Raw genomic sequence first — 23,298 nt, 5'->3', positions numbered from 1 at the left:
TTTACCAACTGTACCACTTGAGAAGCCCTTATGTTAAGAATAGTGAGTTCCATTTAACCTGCAATATCTTCCTGTATGCTTTGAATCATCTCTAGATTACTTATAATACCTAGTACAAAGTAGATGTTATGTAAATAATTGTAAATACAATGTCAGTGATATGTGAATAGTTGCCAATACATGGCAAAATCAAGCTTTGCTATTTGGAACTTTCTGGATTTTTTTTTTTAATTCAAGTATTTTTGTTTCATGGTTAGTTGATCTGAGGACGCAGAATGTGAAGATATGAAGGGCCAACTGTATTAGTTGTTTGAGTATGGTAACATAATTTTCTGGTTACCAATATAATAAATTGGTTGTTAAAATTTTGCATTTTGAAATAGTAAACGCCCTCAAAGATGCCCACACGAATCAACAAATAGCGCTGATGACACTGTTCTTTTCTCTGGAAGTTTCAGCTTATGTAGGAAAGATGTAATTCTTTGTCATAGAAAATTATGAACCTACTCTGTCATTTGAGAGAACAGTTTGTACTTTATTAAGCAGACTATTATCATTGATATTTTTCACTTTTGCCTTTTGTAGTTTTACAGTTCTTAATGATGGCATATTGATTTTCTTTGCAGGTTTTCTTTAGGTGATGCTCGGAGGCCTCTTCATGAAACAGCAGTTTTGGTAGAAGATGTAGTGCACACTCAGTTAATTAACCTGGTAAGAGCATGTAGTCTTATTTGGTAGCTCTGCTCTGTGTTCTAATGTCTTTTTTTAAACGTCTTTTTAAAAAACATTTAACATTTCAAATTCTTTCGTCATCTCTACTGAAATATAATTTTCCTGTAACAAAATTTCACCAGTGCATGATTCAGTGAGTTTTGTCGACTGAGTCTTGTCATGTGACTAGCAGTGCAGTCATTATATAGAAATATTTCCATCATCCAAAAACATTCCTTTGTACCACTGTGTCATCAGTCTTTTCTCCCACTCCTGATAACGCTGGTCTGTTTTTAAATCATTATATCAGTGTAGTTTTTTTAGAACTTAAAAATGATCTTTTGCCCTGTATTTGAGATGTATGAAGAATTGCACAAATAGTACAGGTAATTCTCAGGTAGCATTCAGCTTCCTCTGTTAACATCTTGCATAACTGTACTACAGTTATCAAAACCAGGAGTAGCATTGCTATCATACTCTAATAAAATTACCAAGCTTACTTAAGTTTCATCAGTTTTCCCATTAATGTCCCTTTTCTGTTCCAGGATCCAGTCCAGGGTAACTCACTGCAGAGATCTGTCAGGTCTTCGTGGTCTTCTGCCTGCGATCAGTCTTTTCTTAGAGTGTTTCATGACGTATAGATTTTTGAAAATTACAAGACAGTTATTTTGTAGAATGCTCTTCTTTGTCAGCTGGTCTGATACTTTCTTATGGTTGGAATGCGGCTGCGCCTTTTGGTGGTAACACCACAGAAGTGATGGGCTTCTCTGTGTGTCATGCCAGTGGATTCATGTTGTTGATGTTTATTACAGTTTTAACCTGGATAACTTGGATAAGGTGATATGTGCTGAGTTTTTCCACTATGATGAGGTTACTTTTTTTCCCCCCTTTTTTTGTTAATAAGTATCTTGTGGGAGATATTTTGTGACTATGCAAATATTCTTTCTCTGAAAAAAAATTGCTTATTTAACATTCATCAGTGGGTATACTTTTCTTTTCCTTCTTTCCTTTTATCTTTTAAAGTTGCAGTTCTGAAAGGAATAGCTATCCTTTATCACCATTACATATAAATGTTTAAGGTACATATGTATGGACTAATGTATATTTAAGTTTTACTCTTATAATCATTATGTAATATTTTAATTTATGTTTATTGCTCAGTTCTTATTCCAGCATTGGCCATTAGAAATGATTTCACGTCCTCTCCTCATTTTCCTATCAAGTCTTCCGGTCCTGTATCTCGTAAATGTTAGGCATGTCAGTCCTTTGCTTGGGGCATATGCTACAGGTATATTCTTCTGCTGTGCAGTTTTCTTTTGACTTTGTTTTTATGACAAAAAAACATAAAACATGTTTTTTGGGGGGCATACAAGTATTTTTATTTTAATGTAGTCAAACGCATCAATCTTTTATTTCCTTTGTATTTTGAATTATAGTTAGTAACATCTTTCTTTTGCTGAGTTTTTAGAGAAATTTCATCCATACTGTCTTTTAGTACCTGTGTGGTTTCATGTTTAACATTTAGTTTCCTAACCATCATTTATTAGAAAGCACCTACTTTCATGATTTGAAATGCCTCTGTCTTTATTAAATTAGCATATATATTGGGATCTATTTCTGATTTCATGTTCTGTGTGTTGAAGTGTTAGTTGCTCAGTCATGCCCGACTCTTTGCGACCCCATTGACTGCAGCCCACCAGGCGTCTCTGTCTATGGGATTCTCCAGGCAAGAATACTGGAGTGGATTGCCATTTCCTTTTCCAGGGGATCTTCCCTACCCAGGAATCGAACCCAGATCTTATGCATTGCAGGCAGATTCTTTACCAGCTGAGCTATACCAGTGGTTTATTTGTCTATGCATGTGCTAATATAACATTTTTAATTGTAGAAATTTTGTGATATATCTTAAAGATTCTCATGACTAGATACCCCTTTTAATGTTATCTCAGTATATTCTTGATTATTCTTATATGTTTATTTTTCCATATGAACTTTAGTTTTAAAACTTCTAGCTCTGTAAAATAGCTTGTTGGTATTTTTATAGAGATTGTGTGAACTTTTAAATCAAGTTAAAGAGAACTGTATCTTAATGTTGAATCATTTTAAGGAAAGGGAATGTCTACATTTTGCCAAGACTATTTTTGTGTCTTTCATGAGTGTTTTGATCTTTTTCATCTATAGGCTTCATGTATTTCTTACTAGATATATTCCTAAGTCTTTAATCTTCTTATTTGCTATTGGAAATAGGCTTTATCTATAATTACATAATGGCTGAAAGCATCTGGAATTACTGAAATATATAAATCTGTAGTCTTAAGAAGCTGAGCAAACTCCAAAAAAGGATAAGCCCAAAGAAATGTATGTTCAAACTGCTGACTGTGAGAGACATAAATCTTAAAAGCACCCAGATTTATTACTATAGGGGAACAATGATTTGAAGGACCAGAGAATTTTTATGAAAATACAAAGACTAGGAGGAAATAGCACAACAGATTTAAAGTACTGGATTCCATATTCTCCACATCCTCACCAGCACTTGTTATTTCATATCTTTTTCATAATAGCCCTACCCAGGTATTGACATAAAGCAGACACATCGCTCAATGGAACAGAATTAGAGTCCAAATATTCTACATGAACATAGTCAATTAATGCACAAGAAAAAGTAAACAAAATTGGAGTTTTTGTTTGTTTTCTTTGGGGCTTCTCTGGTGGCTCAGTGGTAAAGAATCTGCCTTCAGTACAGGAGACATACAGCAGCCTCGAGTTTGATCCCTGGGTCAGGAAGATCCCCTGGAGAAGGAAATGGCAACCCACTCCAGTGTTCTTGCCTGGAAAATCTCATGGACAGAGGAGCCTGGTGGCCTACAGTCCATGGGGTTGCAAGAGTTGGGCACGACTTGGTGATGAAAACAAACTAACAAAAAGCCAAAATTGGAGAACTGCATGCAAAAGAGTGAAATTGGGTATTCTTTTACACTATACATAAAAGTTAGCTCAAAATGGATTAAAGAGTCTAATGAAACCATGAAATGCCCAGAAGAGAACAGACCAGTACCTTGACATCGGTCCTGGTGATGATCTTTTAAATCTGACAGCAAAAACAAAAGCAAAAATAAAGGTAAGTGGGACTACATCAAACTAAAAAGCTTGTGCACAGGAAAGGAAACTCTCAATAAAATGAAAAGATAACCTACTAAATGGGAGAAACTATTTGCAAATCATATATCTGATAAAGGACTGATATTCAAAAAATACAAAGAAATTATGTAAGTCAGTGGCAAAAAAATAAACAATCTGATTGATAAAATGGGAAGAAATCTAAATAGATATTTTTCCAAAGAAGACATCAAAATGGCCAACATATACCTGAAAAGATACTCACCATTATTAACCATCAGGGCAATGCAAATCTAAACCAATGACATTTCACCTTATACCTGTTAGAATGGCTGTTGTCAAAAAAGACTATAAACAACAAATGTTGATAAGGAGGTGGAGAAAAGGGAAGCCTTGTGCATTGTTAGTGGGACTGTAAATTGGTGCAGCCACTATGGAAAACAGTATAGAGGTTACTCAGAAAATTTAAAACAGAAATACCATAATCATCCAGCAATTCCAGTCCTGAGTATTTATCCAAAGAAATGAAAACACTAACTCAAAAAGACATGTGCACATCCAGGTTTATTTGTAGTAGCCAGGATATGGAAACAAGGTGTGTATTCATAGGTGGATGAATGGGTAAAGAAATTGTGGTGTAGCTACACAATGGAATATTATTGAGCCACAAAAAATAATGAAATCTTGCCATTTGCAGTACTGTGAATGGACCTCATGATTATTATGCTAAGTGAAATAAGGCAGGCATAGAAAGACGAGTACCATAAGAGCTCTCTTCCAACTGGAATCCAAAATAAAAATAAATCAAGCTCGTAGATACAGAGAAACAGATTGGTGGCTGACAGTGTCAGGGAGTGGAATGGAATGAACAGTTTTTGTTTTAGTTTAAATAAACTGATGTTTTTTATTTTAAAAATAAACTAATTTTTAAAACATTATCATAACTGATAATGGTAGTATTCACACAGATACAAGTTTGCACAACTCTAGTCTAGAGTTCTTCATGCTCTTGTATATACTCATCTCTATAAAAAACATACTTTAAATCTTTCATAGGAGTCAACACATATTTATTAAACTTAACTGAGGAAAGTAAGCATCAAGATAGAGGTAATAAGCTCTTGAGCTGTACAAAGATATAGCGTAGAATCTTTACAGATTTCACTTGCAGTATATTAAGATACAAATTTACTTGCCAACATTTTAAAATTAGATCACCTTTATACAAAAACTTAGGATTTCTGGCTTCATTTGAAACATTAAAATTGGAATGGTTGACAACATAGGTATGAATTTTGAAATGGAAATCTGAGCTAAGGAGCCACTTCTACCTGTAGTCTTTTCACAGACTGCTTTTTAACCAGTAAAAACCAGAGAATACTTAACCAGAAAAGTATTCAGCATTGATGAAGTTATATAGCATATTGTTGCCATATTTCCCATCTCCAGTTTCAGTCTTTAATTTTGGAAGAAAATGATGTTTTCTAAAGGAATTTTAAAAAACCTGTGAGAAAAGTATTATATACATCTCTGATGTTCATAGACAAAAATAATAAAGAAGTTTTTTATGTCATATGCTATTTTTCTCCTATGACTTAGCGCTGTTAATGCAAGAGTGATCTATCAAATGCTTTGATAGTGTACTGTCAAAGGTAATATATAATATAGAAGAAACCAGAAGAAACTTGTTCTCCTTTCCTGAAGCCCCTTACTTAATACCTTAATCTGAAACTTTCAGTTCAGCTGAGTTGCTTAGTCCTGTCTGACTCTTTGTGTCCCCATGGACTGCAGCATACCAGGCTTCCCTGTCCATCACCAACTCCTGGAGCCTACTCAAACTCATGTCCATTGAGTCAGTGATGCCATCCAACCATCTCATCCTCTGTCGTCCCCTTTTCCTCCTGCCTTCAATCTTTCCCACCATCAAGGTCTTTTCCAATGAGTTGGTTCTGTAAATTAGGTGGCCAGAATATTGGAGTTTCAGCTTCAGCATCAGTCATTCTAGTGAATATTTAGGATTGACTGGTTGGATCTCCTTGCAGTCCAAGGGATTCTCAACACCAGAGTTCAAAAGCATCAATTCTTTGGTGCTCAGTTTTCATTATAGTTCATCTGTCACATCCAGACATGACTACTGGAAAAATCATAGCTTTGCCTAGATGGACCTTTGTTGGCAAAGTAATGTCTCTGCTTTTTAATATGCTGCCTAGATTGGTCATAACTTTTCTTCCAACATGCAAGCGACTTTTAATTTCATGGCTACAATCACGGTCTGCAGTGATTTTGGAGCCCCCCCAAAATAAAGTCTGTCACTGTCTCCATTATTTCCCCATCTATTTACCATGAAGTGATGGGACCAGATGCCATGATCTTAGTTTTCTGAATGTTGAGTTTTAATCCAACTTTTTCACTCTCCTCTTTCACTTTTATCAAGAGGCTCTTTAGTTCTTCTTTGCTTTCTGCCATAAGGGTGTTGTCATCTGCATATCTGAGGTCATATTTCTCCCTGCAAACTTGATTCCAGTTTGTGCTTCATCCAGCCTGGCATTTGACATGATGCACTCTGCATAGAAGTTAAATAAGCAGGGTGACAATATACACCCTTAACACGCTCCTTTCCCAATTTGGAACCAGTCTGTTGTCCATGTCCAGTTCTAACTGTTACTTCTTGACCTGCCTACAGATTTCTCAGGAGGCAGGTCAGGTGGTCTGGTATTCCCATCTCTTTAAGAATTTTCCACAGTTTGTTGTCATCCACATAGTCAAAGGCTTTGGCATAGTCAGTAAAGCAGAAATAGATGTTTTTCTGGAACTCTCTTGCTTTTTTGATGATCCAGTGGATGTTGGCACTTTGATCTCTGGTTCCTCTGCCTTTCTAAATCTAGCTTGAACATCTGGAAGTTCATGGTTCACATACTGTCGAAGCCTAGGTTGGAGAATTTTGAGCATTACTTTGCTAGCATGTGAGATAAGTGCAATTGTGTGGTAGTTTGAACATTCTTTGGCATTGCCTTTCTTTGGGATTGGAATGAAAGCTAACCTTTTCCAGTCCTGTGGCCACTGCTGAGTTTTCCAGATTAGCCGGCATATTGAGTACAGCACTTTGACAGCATCATCCTTTAGGATTTGAAATAGGTCAACTGGAATTCCATCATGTCCAGTACTGCTGCTGCTGCTAAGTCGCTTCAGTTGTGTCCAACTCTGTGCGACCCCATAGACAACAGCCCATCAGGCTCCCCCATCTGTGGAATTCTCCAGGCAAGAACACTGGAGTGGGTTGCCATTTCCTTCTCCAATGCATAAAAGTGAAAAGTGAAAGTGAAGTTGCTGAGTCGTGTCTGACTCTTAGCAACCCCATGGACTGCAGCCTACCAGGCTCCTCTGTCCATGCGTTTCTCCAGGCAAGAGTACTGGAGTGGGGTGCCATTACCTTCTCTGATCACCTCCACTAGCTTTGTTTGTAGTGATGCTTCCTAAGGCCCACTTGACTTTGCATTCCAGGACTTCTGGCTATAGGTGAGTGATCACATCATCATGGTTATCTGGGTTACAAAGATCTTTTTTGTATAGTTCTTCTGTATATTCTTGCCACTCTTCTTAATGTCTTCTGGTTTTGTTAGGTCCATACCATTTCTGTCCTTTATTGTGCTCATCTTTGCATGAAGTGTTCCTTTAGTATCTCTAATTTTATTGAAGAGATCTCTAGTCTTTCCCATTCTGTTGTTTTCCTCTGTTTGCATTGATCGCTGAGGAAGGCTTTCTTATCTCTCCTTGCTATTCTTTGGACTTCTGCGTTCAAATGGGTATATCTTTCCTTTTCTCCTTTGCCTTTAACTTCTCTTCTTTTCTCAGCTATTTGTAAGGCCTCATCAGACAACCGTTTTGCCTTTTTGCATCTTTTTCTTGGGGATGGTCTTGATCACTGCCTCCGTCACAGACCTCTGTCCATAGTTCTTCAGGCACTCTATCAGATCTAATCCCTTGAATCTATTTGTCACTTCCATGGTATAATCGTAAGGGATTTGATTTAGGTCATACCTGAAACTTAAAGGGGAAGAAAATCCAAAACATACAGTTTAAAATCTGTATAAAACTTCTGACTGTGTTAGAGAGCATGTTAGATTATTAAAGCCACAGGATTTTTCTCTATTAATTTTTATTGGAATAGAATGGCACAGTCATAAAGAACCCGCCTCCCAATGCAGGAGATTCAAGAGGGTGTGGGTTTGATCCCTGGGTCTGGAAGCTCCTCTGGAATAGGAAATAGCAACCCCCTCCAGTATTCTTGTCTGGAAAATCACATTGACAGAGGAGCCTGGCAGGCTACAGCCCATGGATCTCAAAGAGTCAGACACGACTGATCACGCGTGCGCACACACAGAAACACACAGTTGCTTTACAGTGTTTTGTTAGTTTCTTGCTGTACAGTGAATCAGTCACACGTATCCATACGTCCGCTCTTCGTTAGATTTCCTCCTGGTTTAGGTCACCGCAGAGAGCACAGCTCCCTGTGCTGTGCAGTAGGTTCTCAGTTAGTTATAGATTTTACACATGTGTGCTTAGTCACTCAGTGATGCTAGTAATTTTAGTATTACTAACTTTCTGTAAGTTAGTCATAGTAAATGGTTACTATTATAATGGATTATGATAAGGTAACAGGGCTGTTTAATATCAGGATTTAGATTAGAAATAAATTGAAAAATTCATTGAAATGTTCTTCTAGATTTTCCAGAAAGATGCAGACATTTTCATATCCTAATCTTCCATCTTCTCCCACTCCACAGGGTCGTCTACACTTCTGTTTGAAGTAGGTAGAGATTTATGCCAACTTGAAATTGTGTGACAGACTTGCTCTTATAATTGCTGTCAATAATAAGATGTTTGCAAGTTCCCAAACTGTCATGATGTCTGATGACTATGTAGCTGCTTTCATTTTTTTTAATTCATTCAAAGTTAAATATCAGGGGGCCCTTTACATTTTATACATAAAATATAACTATCTACCATTCCACTTCAGAATCACATTGGATTTCCACTACTTAATCTACCAGGCAACCAGGAAGTTCTTCAGTCTGTTGTCCTGTGTTTTCACATCAGAACCAGTTTCTCAGGGTTATTCTAAAGGTCTTTAGTTAAGAAAACTAATAGCAAATTTGTGTGTTCAAAGTGATCGCTTACACCTCCCGTCTGTATTAGCATTCACCGAGTCATGCCTTCCTCACTCTGCTTGCTTGTAATGCTTTCTCACTGGACAGTTTATCTTCCTGGTAGATAAACGCAGGGCACTTGTTCAGTTCTCATCACGACTTCTGTGGGGCTGTCACTTATGTCACCTCAGCCATGGTTTATGAGTATGTTTTAAAATAGTAATAACAGTTTCCTGTGCAGAACTTCAATTAGTAGGGTTATCAAAATAGGACAAACTAATATAATTTGTGATTGCATAAAATAAAGGAAGTAGAGGTACCATGGGGACCTAATGAATCACCAAGTGGAAACAGTCTTCTCGCTGACTAAACATGCAGACTTTGTGCTAAGTCAGAGCGTGGAGATGTAGCTCAGCACACTGGAAAACCATCTGTGTTTACATGGATGGGACAGAGAAATTCACAAATACCCTCTGGGAAAAAAAATTCTTGGCTTATTTGTCTGTTTCTACTGTTGAGGAAATGAAGCACTGCTTATTTAGCATAAACATGCTGAAAGCACACCTCTTTTGTGGGATGCACATAACATGTGCACACACACACACAGAGCGGCTCACAATACACAACATGCTGTGTTACGAAAAAGTGATCGACTGCTCCGTTCTCTCTTTTTAAAGAATGTACTGTGGAAAGTTTACTAATTGTTTTGAACATTACTTGTTTCTGATTGTTCTGAATGTTTTCTATTAATGAATCATATTTTCTCTCATGTATTACTACCTCATGCCTTCAGATATAGTATTATATTTCCTCTTTTTAAAAAAATAACATTGCAGTTGACAGATATTTAATAATATATTAAATATAATAAATGACATTTAATAACATTTAATAATAATATTAAATAAAATTATTTAATAATATTGCAGTTGACAGATATTTAATTTTTAATCTGCTACACAAAATGGGCATATTCTCAGTGGACTGCCTATTTAGCTCTACTTTCCCATCAGTTCCCCTGGGTAGTTTGCCACAGCATAACCTAGAGGACCCCCAACAAGGAAAGAATTTCCAGTCCTTTCTCTGCTCTCAACATATCTTCTTCTTCCTCCTGTAGTACATTCATTCTACTTCTTGTTGTTGTTGTTCAGTCGCTCGATTGTGTCGTATTCTTTGCAACTGCATGGACTGCAGCGCACACGGCTTCCCTGTCCTTCATCATCTGGAGCTTGCTCAGATTCAGTCCGTTGAGTCGGTGATGCCATCCAACCATCTCATCCTCTGTCGTCCCCGTCTCCTCCTGCCCTCAATCTTTCCCAGCATCAAGGACTTTTCCAATGAGTCGGCTCTTCTCGTCAGGTGACCAAAGTATTGGAATTTTAGCTGTAGTCCTTTCAATAATAAATCATTCAATAATAATCAGTTCAATAATCAGGGTCAATTTCCTTTAGGAGTGACTGGTTTGATTTCCTTCCTGTCCAAGAGACTCTCAAGAGTCTTCTCTGACACCTCAGTTCAAAAACATAAAGTCTTCAGCTCTCAGCCTTCTTTACTCTCCAGCTCTCACATCCATACATGACTACTGGAAAAACCATAGCTATGAATATTTGGACATTTGTTGGCAAAGTAATATCTCTGCTTTTTAATATGCTATCTATACTTGTCATAGCTTTTTTTCCAAGGACCAAACATCTGTTCATTTCATGGCTGCAGTCGCCACCCATAGTGATTTTTGGAGCCCAAGAAAATAAAGTCTGTCACTGTTTCCATTGTTTCCTCATCTGTTTGCCCTGAAGTGATGGGACCAGGTGCCATGATACTAGTTTTTTGAATGTTGAGTTTTAAGCCAGGTTTTTCACTCTCCTCTTTCAGCTTCATCAAGAGGCTCTTTAGTTCCCCTTGGCTTTCTACTATTAGGGTGGTGTCATCTGCGTATCTGAGGTTGTTGATATTTCTCCCCGTAATCTTGATTCCAGCTTGTGATTCATCTAGCCCAGCATTTTGCATGATGTACTCTGCATATAAGTTAAATAAGCAGGGTCACCATATACAGCCTTGACGTATTCATTCTACTACTAGAATATATTATTCTGCTAATAGTCAATTATTGAATTCAAGGTAAGAGAATCTCAGAATATACACTGTTTACAGTTCCAGTAAGTTTAAAGCACCGTTTCATATTACATGGTTTTCTTAGTGGAGTTATAAAACAGTACCTTGCCTCCTTTCCATGAGTGTCAAGGCTTTTCCTTTAGTGTTCTTCATTTATTTCCTGCTGGTCAGCTAGAATCCTATTATCTAACTCAGGCTAAGATCTGCTTGGCTTCTTGGCTCCTGTGCCAAGTTTGGATTTCTGACCTGTGCTTGAAGTTTCAGTTCTGGCTGAAATTCCTATTAAATGCCTAGTGCATAGTTTCCAAGAATTTCAGATTTACCAAAGACAGGCAGCTCCTTCATAAAATATCCTCTCTCCAGATTGATTTGCATCACTGAATTAAAATAGGTACAGATTTGTGCCAACTAGAAATTGTGTGACTGACTTGATATTTTATGCTGTCAATAATATGCTTTTGATAGTATCCATTTTGAGTGCATTTCAAAAAGAAAACCCATGTTTTTTGATGACTGTATAGCTACTTTTAATTCCCTGTTTACTCACAGTTAAATATCATAAAGGTCTTTTTGTTTTATACATAGAATGTAATTATCTAGCATTCCATTTAAAAGTCATACTAGATTTTCACTATATAAATTTATCAGCCAACTAGTAAATGATGTAGTCTGTTGAAATTTGTTTAAAAGACTCTGATGCTGAGAGGGATTGGGAGCAGGAGGAGAAGGGGACGACAGAGGATGAGATGGTTGAATGGCATCACTGACTTGATGGATGTGAGTCTGAGTGAACTCCGGGAGTTGGTGATGGACAGGGAGGCCTGGCGTGCTGCGATTCATGGGGTCACAAAGTGTTGGACACGACTGAGCAACTCAACTGAACTGAACTGATGAATTGGTTTTCAGAGTTATTCTGCTGCTGCTGCTGCTGCTAAGTCGCTTCAGTCATGTCTGACTCTGTGCAACCCCATAGACGGCAGCCCACCAGGCTCCCCCATCTGTGGAATTCTCCAGGCAAGAACACTGGAGTGGGTTGCCATTTCCTTCTCCAATGCATGAAAGTGAAAAGTGAAAGTGAAGTCGCTCAGTCGTCTCCAACTCTTAGCGACCCCATGGACTGCAGTCCACCAGGCTCCTCCGTCCATGGGGTTCTCCAGGCAGGAGTACTGGAGTGGCGTGCCATTGCCTTCTGCACAGAGTTAGTCTAATAATCTTTAATTATGTAAATTAGATAAGAATAAGCTTTGCTGGTATGAAGAGTGACTGACTAACCTCCCATCTGGATGAGCAGACAGTGAGCTCTCCTTCTCTATCTGTTTCTACTTGTAATGCCTTTTACGTTGGCAAATATCTCCCAGCTGCTCTATTCTCACCCATCAGATTTTGTGTTCTCTTTTGTATCTGAACCAAGAAATTGTTTTCAGACTCCTATCCTCCAGTATCTTTCCCAAGGTCTTTGAAAGTCTTTTATTTATTTGTAACCCTGGATCTTTTAATGGAGTTGCTGTTTCTCTTGATAAATGGAAAATTACCCAGAGAAAAAGGAAATAAAAATTAGTTAACATCTACTGTGTGCCAACCAATACCCTATAATTTTTTTAATATATTATTTTGTTGTAGATATATAGTCCATTTTCCAGGGTTAAAAAAAAATCACATTATTATTTCTGTATAGCTTTTTAACTTAGTTTAACATAATTTAACTGTGCCTTATGTGTTATATAGGTATAATTAGATATAATTTATATATCTATATTATATATAGATATAATTAGATATAATTTCTCAGATCCCAGTATTATATATTAGTCTACACATAAAAATATAGTTCATTTTTTAAAATGTTTTTATCCCTTCAGATACTCACATTCATCCTCATTTTTATTAAGGATATTATTTTACCAATTGTGATATGGAGCAGTTTGTTTATGCTGATAGTTTCAAATGTTTCTAGTCATTTTTATGTCTCTTGATGCGTTTATATATCACATTCTGTTCCTTAAGAATGCACTATCTTTAGATACATCTCTAGAGTACTTGAAATTCTAAGTCACATAGATAATGTGAAACTCAAAAGATGTTAGTTATGTTTGAAAATTGATAAAAAATTGATTTTAAATTTTTAAAAAGAATGGTAAGAGAAATAAGGTCTTCCAAATAAATATTTCAATTAGAAAAGGCTTAAGAGAACATATTAAGAATATTTTGAGACTAATTTTGAAAATAATGTTTTATTTTCAATAAAATATTACTGACTTTGCACTTTTTAAGAAATTATATAAATTTATTTATTTTAATTAGAGGCTAATTACTATATTGGTTTTGCCATACATCAACATGAACCCGCCACGGGTATACACGTGTTCCCCATCCTGAACCCCCTTCCCACCTCCCTCCCCGTACCATCCCTCTGGGTCATCCCAGTGCACCAGCCTCAAGCATCCTGTATCATGCATTGAACCTGGACTGGCGATTCACTTCGTATATGATATTATACATGTTTCAATGCCATTCTCCCAAATCATCCCACCCTCTCCCTCTCCCACAGAGTCCAAAAGACTGCTTTGTACATCTGTGTCTCTTTTGCTGTCTTGCATACAGGGTTATCGTTACTATCTTTCTAAATTCCATATATACACATTAGTGATGTTCAAACTGGTTTTAGAAAAGGCAGAGGAACCAGAGATCAAATGGCAACATCTGCTGGGTCATGGAAAAAGCAAGAGAGTTCAGAAAAACATCTATTTCTGCTTTATTGACTATGCCAAAGCCTTTGACTGTGTGGATCACAATAGACTGTGTGGATCACAATAAACTGTGGAAAATTCTGAAAGAGATGGGAATACCAGACCACCTGACCTGCCTCTTGAGATACCTGTATGCAGGTCAGGAAGCAACAGGTAGAACTGGACATGGAACAACAGACTGGTTCCAAATAGGAAAAGGAGTACATCAAGGCTGTATATTGTCACCGTGCTTATTTAACTTCTATGCAGAGTACATCATGAGAAACGCTGGACTGGAAGAAACACAAGCTGGAATCAAGATTGCCGGGAGAAATATCAATCACCTCAGATATGCAGATGACACCACCCTTATGGCAGAGAGTGAAGAGGAACTAAAAAGCCTCTTGATGAAAGTGAAAGTGGAGAGTGAAAAAGTTGGCCTAAAGCTCAACATTCAGAAAACGAAGATCATGGCATCTGGTCCCATCACTTCATGGGAAATAGATGGGAAACAGTGGAAATAGTGTCAGACTTTATATTTTGGGGCTCCAAAATCACTGCAGATGGTGATTGCAGCTATGAAATTAAAAGACGCTTACTCCTTGGAAGAAAAGTTATGACCAACCTAGATAGCATATTCGAAAGCAGAGACATTACTTTGTCAACAAAGGTCCATCTAGTCAAGACTATGGTGTCCTGTGGTCATGTATGGATGTGAGAGTTGGACTGTGAAGAAGGCTGAGTGCCAAAGAATTGATGCTTTTGAACTGTGGTGTTGGAGAAGACTCTTGAGAGTCCCTTGGACTGCAAGGAGATCCAACCAGTCCATTCTAAAGGAGATCAGCCCTGGGATTTCTTTGGAAGGAATAATGCTAAAGCTGAAACTCCAGTACTTTGGCCACCTCATGCGAAGAGTTGACTCATTGGAAAAGACTCTGATGCTGGGAGGCATTGGGGGCTGGAGGAGAAGGGGACGACAGAAGATGAGATGGCTGGATGGCATCACGGACTTGATGGACATGGGTCTGAGTGAACTCCAGGAGTTGATGATGGATAGGGAGGCCTGGCATGCTGCGATTCATGGGGTGTCAAAGAGTCAGACACGACTGAGCGACTGAACTGAACTGAACTGAACTGATACTATATTGGTGTTTTTCTTTCTGGCTTACTTCACTCTGTATAATCGGCTCCAGTTTCATCCACTTCATTAGAACTGATTCAAATATATTCTTTTTAATGGCTGAGTAATACTCCATTGTGTATATGTACCACAGCTTTCTTATCCATTCATCTGCTGATGGACATCTAGGTTGCTTCCATGTCCTGGCTATTATAAACAGTGCTGCGATGAACATTGGGGAACACGTGTCTCTTTCGATTCTGCTTTCCTTGGTGTGTATGCCCAGCAGTGGGATTTCTGGGTCATAAGGCAGTTCTCAGAGAAGGCAATGGCAACCCACTCCAGTACTCTTGCCTGGAAAATCCCATGGATGAAGGAGCCTGGTAGGCTTCAGTCCATGGGGTCGCTAAGAGTCGGGCACGACTGAGCGACTTCACTTTCACACTTTCAAGGCAGTTCTGTTTCCAGTGTTTTAAGGAATCTCCACACTGTTCTCCATAGTGGCTATACTAGTTTGCATTCCCACCAACAGTGTAAGAGGGTTCCCTTTTCTCCACACCCTCTCCAGCATTTATTGCTTGTAAACTTTTGGATCATAGCCATTCTGACTGGCATGAAATGGTACCTCATTGTGGTTTTGATTCACATTTCTCTGAAAATGAGTGATGTTGAGCATCTTTTCATATGTTTGTTAGCCATGTGTATGTCTTCTTTGGAGAAATGTCTGTTTAGTCCTTTGGCCCATTTTTTGATTGGGTCGTTTATTTTTCTGGAATTGAGCTGCAGGAGTTGCTTGTATATTTTTGAGATTAGTTGTTTGTCAGTTGCTTCATTTGCTATTATTTTCTCCCATTCTGAAGTCTGTTTTTTCACCTTGCTTATAGTTTCCTTTGTTGTACAGAAGCTTTTAATTTTAATTAGGTCCCATTTGCTTATTTTTGCTTTTATTTCCAGTATTCTGGGAGGTGGGTCATAGAGGATCCTGCTGTGATTTATGTCAGAGAGTGTTTTGCCTATGTTCTCCTCTAGGAGTTTTATAGTTTCTGGTCTTACGTTTAGATCTTTAATCCATTTTGAGTTTATTTTTGTGTATGGTGTTAGAAAGTGATCTAGTTTCATTCTTTTACAAGTGGTTGACGAGTTTTCCCAGAACTGCTTGTTAAAGAGATTGTCTTTTCTCCATTGTATATTCTTGCATCCTTTGTCAAAGGTAAGGTGTCCATAGGTGTGTGGATTTATCTCTGGGCTTTCTATTTTGTTCCACTGATCTATATTTCTGTGTTTTGTGCCAGTACCATACTGTCTTGATGACTGTGGCTTTGTAGTAGAGCCTGAAGTCAGGCAGGTTGATTCCTCCAGTTCAAATCTTCTTTCTCAAGATTGCTTTGGCTACTCAAGGTTTTTTGTATTTCCATACAAATTGTGAAATTATTTGTTCTAGCTTTGTGAAAAAATACCACTGGTAGCTTGATAGGGATTGCATTGAATCTATAGATTGCTTTGGGTAGTATACTCATTTTCACTATATTGATTCTTCTGATCCATGAACCTGGTATATTTCTCTGTCTATCTCTTTGATTTCTTTCACCAGTGTTTTATAGTTTTCTACATATAGGTCTTTAGTTTCTTTAAGTAGATATATTACTAAGTATTTTATTCTTTTTGTTGCAATGGTGAATGGAATTGTTTCCTGAATTTCACTTTCTATTTTCTCATTATTAGTGTATGGGAATGCAAGGGATTTCTGTGTGTTGATTTTATATCCTGCAACTTTACTATATTCATTGATTAGTTCTAGAAATTTTCTGGTGGAGTCTTTAGGGTTTTCTATGTAGAGGATCATGTCATCTGCAAACAGTGAGTTTTACTACTTCTTTTCCAATTTGGATTCCTTTAATTTCTTTTTCTGCTCTGACAAAATTCAACATCCATTTATGATAAAAACTCTCCAGAGAGCAGAAATAGATGGAACATTCCTCAACATAGTAAAAGCTATATATGACAAATCCACAGCCAACATTATCCTCAATGGTGAAAAATTGAAAGCATTTCCCCTAAAGTCAGGAACAAGACAAGGGTGCCCACTCTCACGACTTTGCACTTCTAATCCAGCTAAAAATCTGACAGTGGAGAACAGAAGGGCAGTAGACTTCACTAAAATCATGCTCATTCTTTAGTGGTTTTAATTTAGAAGTTTATAGATTTTTCTTTTTTCCAGTAGAGTAGATGCAGCAGAAATGGTGAGGATCAAGGCAATTAGTTACTAAGACATGTGCCGATAAGCAGCAGCAAGAGGTTGTGAAAGTATCGGAGCTAAGAAAATGATTGCTTTAAAAACAAAATTATAGGAATCTATTTGGTATAAGAATACAGTTTATAAATTATGTTCCAGAAAGTATGTATTGAAATACCTAACGTCTGCTAATAAAGTTCATTGATTGCAGAGACAACCACTCTTACATATAGCAAGCGTGATGATTAATACTCAAAATTAAGGCTTGAAACAAGTAGAAAAATTTGGTACATTCAGAATACTCTTTAGAAAGTAAAGATAGCATGTGATACACTTAGAAAGATGTCTCTCAATAATAAAAGTTTATTTTTTTAATCTGGAAATTTAGTTATATATAATATAGCATATATTTCTTAAAAGATCAAAAAACATTTCCCCCAAAACTTTGTATATGAATTCCTTGATTTAGCAATTCCTTAATGAAATTTTAAAAATATATTTTCTTTTTAAAGTTTCTATCTGTGCACACATTGACAAAATGACATCTCTTAAAATCAACATTTTACTTAATATTTACAATAAACCTGGGGAGTTAAAAAATATCTTCATTTTGTAGGCATGGAAACTGAAGAACAGAAAGATTAAGTAACTTGACAGAAGTCACATAGGTTATAAAGTAGGAGATGTGAAATTCAAATGATTTCTTCTTCAGAGAGTTTGGGGAGGATGAAAAATTCTGATTCTTTTATGGATACTTAGTGGTTGAATTTGCTGTGTATCTCTAAGGTTCCTTCTAATTTTCAGTATTCTGTGATTCTCTGAAGTGAAGAGTATTGTTTCCAGAATAGATTCATATTCTGTAGAAGGTTTGTGGAGAATAGTGAACAAAAAGAAATGGTTAGCAGAGAGGAGCCCCAAGATAAGAAAGCAGAGTCTTCTTTTCTTGTGGAAAATAAAACTTCAGTATCAAGGCTCCGTTAAATATATCCCATATTTTAAATCTGTAAAGAGAAAAAGTAACATTCTTTAACATGAGAAATGGTCATTATAACCAGTAAAAAATTCTCAGCACGATGAATAATTTTATAACATTAAAGTGGCATCATTTGATAGATCTCTGGACAAAGGTAATTAAATGTTAAGAAAAAGGAGATTAAAACATACTCAAAAAAGATATTTAAAATGTGAACTTTTCTGGGAATTTACCATTTGCTGCTTGTTGATCATTGGCTTTAAGAAATTAAGTTCTAGATGTCTTCAGGAGTAGGATTCCAATTTTTAAATGTCAGATAAATTGCCCAGAACTCAAATTTAGCCATTGGTTTATATGAAATCTCCTTGATCAAGCTATGTGGATTTCTAGTTGGAATATAAATGTTTCTTAAATGTGTACTGGTGAAAGGAATGAAAAGGTTGGGACTAAGATATTCAAGGTAATTAAATTTCAAACTGAGAAATTTTTATGTAATTCTCTTGGTTGCTGGGGCACTGCAAATTTCAGAAAGCAGCATAGTCAGGAAAGTGGATAGAATAACCAGGCTGTTTTATATAGGACAGTGAAGGACTCAAGATGACACCTCCAGAAAGGTTTGTTTGGAGAAGAATGTTGAAATATTAATATTTAGGCAGGAATGTTACCACCTCTGAGTTGGATGGTGACAGATTTCTGTACTATATTTGCTATCTGTAAACAGTAATCTATTTTGTCTATAAATTAAATCCCATATCTGTAAGAATAAACAAATTCAACACAAAATATCGATCAAATCTGTTATGACAGATATCAGTGTTTATCTGAATAAAAAATTAATAGAAGTATGAGTTCTTAGTACATTCAGATGTACCAATTTGACATATTCTCTTACTAATCACTGTTCTAAGTGTGACTCTCCTGGTTACGTTCGCAAAACCCACAAGAGTTTTTGAACCGTCAGTTGGGAAATGCTGGTAGAGTGGAAAGCTTTTGGAGACATATCCCTGGGTTTGAATTTTGGCTTCCTAACTTGCTAGTTGTGCAACCTTGAGCATTAGTCTTTCTGAAACTTGGTTTACTCATCTGTGGGAATGTACCTACTTGATAGGCGTTATATAAAATGATTTATATAAATGATTTCAACTGCTGATGAAAACATGATTTCATTAATGCCAGCCATAAATTTAATCATAAATCTATACAATGGGAATAACACAGTGTTGAAGGCAGAGACACTAAAGAGCCAAAGAGAGCTTGGGTGTATTTCTGGGGCCACTTTCCTGACTTTGAATGTCTTGCTACATACAGTTCTGTCCTGATTTCTCCTACCTCTCTCTTCTGGTATACTTAGATATCTTAAAATTCTTAGGTATCAGTTTTGATAATTTGTTATATGTGGGTTTCCCTGTTCCTTCCTTGTCTATTCCCATCTAACATTATATCCCTGAGAAGAAATTGTTAGATACAAAGTGGTCTAAATTGCCTTTGTTTGAATCCTGGAGCATAGAAGACTTCCATAAACTTCATGCTTTCTCATCTTATGACTGCAATTCGAAATCGTAACTTAACTAGAAGTGAAAGCGAAAACAGGAGCACAGTGTTGACTGAAAGCATGCATTTTTCTCCATCAAATCCGTGAATGCTCTCCTAAATGATTTTTCAAGTCCCAGCATTTTGTATTTTATCGTGACTACTATGTTTAGTTTTTTCCCTTTCCCACAAGTGAATAACTTGCAGAATACTGTATGAAAAAGTTACCCAACGTGCCTGAAAAACACATGGAAAGATTTACGAAGTAGGTAGCAACATGGAGTTGGAGAGATAGTACAGAGAAATGCATAAAGGGTCAGTGAGAGAGGGTTCAGAGGACAGAAACGAAAGTCCAAGCCCCCAAAATGAGCACTGTGCTAATTTATTATATAATTATTATTGAGCCAGAGTCAGTTATTTAATATGAATATACCTTTTAAAATATGAGGCACTATATTTATTATTTTTATTGCTAATAATGATCTTTCAAAACCTGTTTTGAAAGTCTTTACTCTGAAGAGTAAGCTTTTTACCAAATATAAAGCTTTTTATCTGAAATATTGTTAGAGTTAATAGATGCAATTTTTATTATCAATATTAGCATTCATGGGCTTCCTGGGTAACACAGTGGTAAAGAATCTACCTGCTAATGCAGGAGATGTGGGTTCAATCTCTGGGTGGGGAAGATCCTCTGGAGAAGGAAATGGCAACCCTCTCCAGTATTCTTGCCGGGAAAAACCCACGCTCGGAGGAGCCTGACAGGCTACAGTCCATGGGGTCTCAAAAGAGGAGGGCACGACTGTGCGACTAAACAGTAGCAACAAATTCGCCTTCAGAGTTAAGTTATAACCTCTCGGTGCCAAGATTAGGGGAGAGTCAGACATCCTTCCCGTGTTCTATTTTCTGTGAATCAACCCTTATGCGTTTTACCTTCTAACACCTTGGCATTTATATAGGAGATTTCAGAGAAAAAGTTAAAATTCAATATTTTAAAATTAATCATCCAGCTTTATTATTTTTTAAAATAGTTTTTTCACCAACTGAAATCGTGCAACATAATACTTCTAGGCTTATACCTGTATTTAACACCATTTTTCAAAATATGTATCCATAAAAGTAAAATTACTTGCTGTGCTTTATGTAACTGAAGTTACAAAAAGACTTGTAACTTCTAATAATCAGCTTAATCTGATATTAAACTCTTGATAGTTTTGGAACAGGAATTTTTGTTTGAAAGAAAGATTGGCTTGTTAAATGAATTATGCAATTATAAGTAAATGTGGTTACAGCTGTTTTTGATTTCTTTGTTATACACCTGATTGGAAACAAGTTTTTAAAAATATTTTTCCATTTCTTACACTGACACCTAGTGTTCACTCTTCCTGATATCTTAAATATCAAAATGTAGTTATTAATAGCTCTGGAACTATTTAATTATTAATAGCTCTGGAATTAGAATTATAAAAAAACATGTTTTTAAGCAGTGCACCTGTTCACAAATCAATAACTCCTATTTTCAACACCAGTGAGATAGTTTTTCTTAGTTATATACATGACTCAATTGCTGAGGCCGTTTTGACCACAGCAAAACTCAGTGAAGGATAGAGTTTTAGAGGTGAGAGGAACTTAGGTGGATTTTAAAACCAAAATTCTTAAGACCCCAGTGCTTTGTTATGTACACAGTTCCTTCAAGTCCAAGGGGATGATTTTGTTTATGTGAGTTTGGCTCCTAGGCAATAGAGGTAACAAATCACATTTAATTATGTAGGTATTGAAGATTTGATATTATTCGTTGGACAGGAATGAAGCAAGATTGAGTTGTTTCTGATTTTCTTATTGAGGTTTATTTGGCATACATTATATTAGTTTCACATGTGCAACATAATAATAGCAAAATGATCACTACAGTTAAGTCCAATTAACATTTGTCACCATACATAGTTAAAATTTTTTTTTCTATTTCTCGTGATGAGAACTTTTCAGATCTACTCTGTTAGCAACTTTCAAGCTTGCAATACAGTATTATTAACTATAGTTACCATGCTGAGTGACCTTGTGATATTATATGTTTACTATTTCCTGTGAAGTCCTAAGGATGATTTAAGTACTCCAGTCTTTGTGGTAATAAAGTTTAAAGATCTAATTATCTGCAGTTAAGTAAACATGTATATAAGTTGGGGAAAATTTATTTATGTAGTAAGCAATTGTTAAACCAGAAATCCAGGTGGTCAGTGCAAATAGTGAAATTTATTCATTTTGTTTTTTATATATTTCATGAATGTAGGGAATGATATTATTGGTTAAGTTGAAAATTTTAAATAAGTTTGAATGTTTAATTTGCTTAAGTATCTACAAAGTCAGTGACAAAGAGTAAATTTCAAGTCATTCCTAATTTGCTACAGATTTCAGAGTGTTTGAGTAACACAAATGTATCTTTCAGTGATTTTTCTCATAAGTAAAAATCAAACATTTTAAACATAGGTAATCATAATTGAATTAGATTTATTGTTAATAATAATTATGTTTTTAGGTAATCTAAGAACTTTGCTCCGGGAGTTGGTGATGGACAGGGAGGTCTGGCGTGCTGGGGTTCATGGGGTTGCAAAGAGTCGGACATGACTGAGCAACTGAACTGAACTGAAGAACTTTGAAAGGGGAACTCTGTCTCATAAGCTATTTTTTATACATAGCACAACACATCTTTATATAATTAATATTCATAACTTAAATTTATTTATCATCTGCTATTTGATAGACACTATTTTTGATGCAGAAAAAAGGTGTTTAATGAGGTCTTCGTAATGTTTTGGTTAACAGAAATGATAAGACTAAAGATATACAGTACATTTCTCAAGTTGTGTTTTCAGGGTTATCAAGTTCAGCTCCAGATCAACCAGGTTCTTAGAAAAGTGGTGCCCAGTCCCTTTAATTGTACTCTAACACATGTGACATGAAAGGACCTTGTCAGATAAAGCAAAAATGAGTAATGAAGTCGGTAACCGTTGTGGAGCACATAGTTTTCCTTTGATTTAAATGGCATGAAAATTTTAATTCAGAATATTAGCATACATTAAGTTGAATGAAAACTGGAGCAGTAGTAAATTATGTCCATAAATATAGTGATTCTCTGTGTAGAGATATTTCAGAATGCTTAATAAAATATTTCAGTTTTTCTCTTTTAAATCAGGACAGTAAAGTTTCAAATTACACTTTTTTCCAGAAGCTTAAAGACAGTGCATGTTGTGCTTTTCTACTGTGTAAGCTCGTTGGCACCACTTTTATTCAAATCACTTGCTTCATTCAGAAGCCCAAATAAAATTAAAAGAAAGGCATCACACTTACATGTAACAGAGTGAAAGTTCACCTGGCTTTTTTCCCTTTCTGTTCCAGGTGCAAAAATTGGCTGAAATGGCTGGGACAGGCAGTTATGTTAGAATAGTTTCTGGTTTAATGTTTTATCAGGCCCAAGAGTAAAATATTCTACAACTATTGCAATTTTATATTGCTACTCCTAAGGTAGAACTCTGTTAAAAATAGTGTGTAATTATGTGGATTCTGATATAAGTAAAATCCGGTCTCCTCAATTATGCTGTGTATAACAAGGTAGAGTTAGACTGGATGGAATT

The 23,298-nt window shown here is 36.3% G+C and overlaps 1 protein-coding gene across 5 annotated transcripts in view; it reads left to right on the top strand.

The window, feature by feature from the left end:
- Window positions 1–23,298, top strand: part of SUPT3H (SPT3 homolog, SAGA and STAGA complex component) — a 401,575-nt gene that overhangs the window by 198,580 nt on the left and 179,697 nt on the right. For all 5 annotated transcript variants that reach the window (XR_009597733.1, XR_009597732.1, XM_015102735.4 and 2 more), the window contains exon 3: window positions 627–711. Coding sequence is in view for 3 of the 5 variants with exons in the window: in XM_015102735.4 (XP_014958221.1) it covers window positions 627–711 (85 nt within the window). In the remaining 2 variants the exon portion in view is untranslated. The remainder of the gene's footprint in view (window positions 1–626; window positions 712–23,298) is intronic.

Source organism: Ovis aries, chromosome 20 (genome assembly GCF_016772045.2).
Source record: "Ovis aries strain OAR_USU_Benz2616 breed Rambouillet chromosome 20, ARS-UI_Ramb_v3.0, whole genome shotgun sequence".
Classification (NCBI taxonomy): Eukaryota; Metazoa; Chordata; class Mammalia; order Artiodactyla; family Bovidae; genus Ovis; species Ovis aries.
The sequence above is the reverse complement of the archived record's forward strand: the minus strand, read 5'-3'. Positions and strand labels throughout refer to the sequence as shown.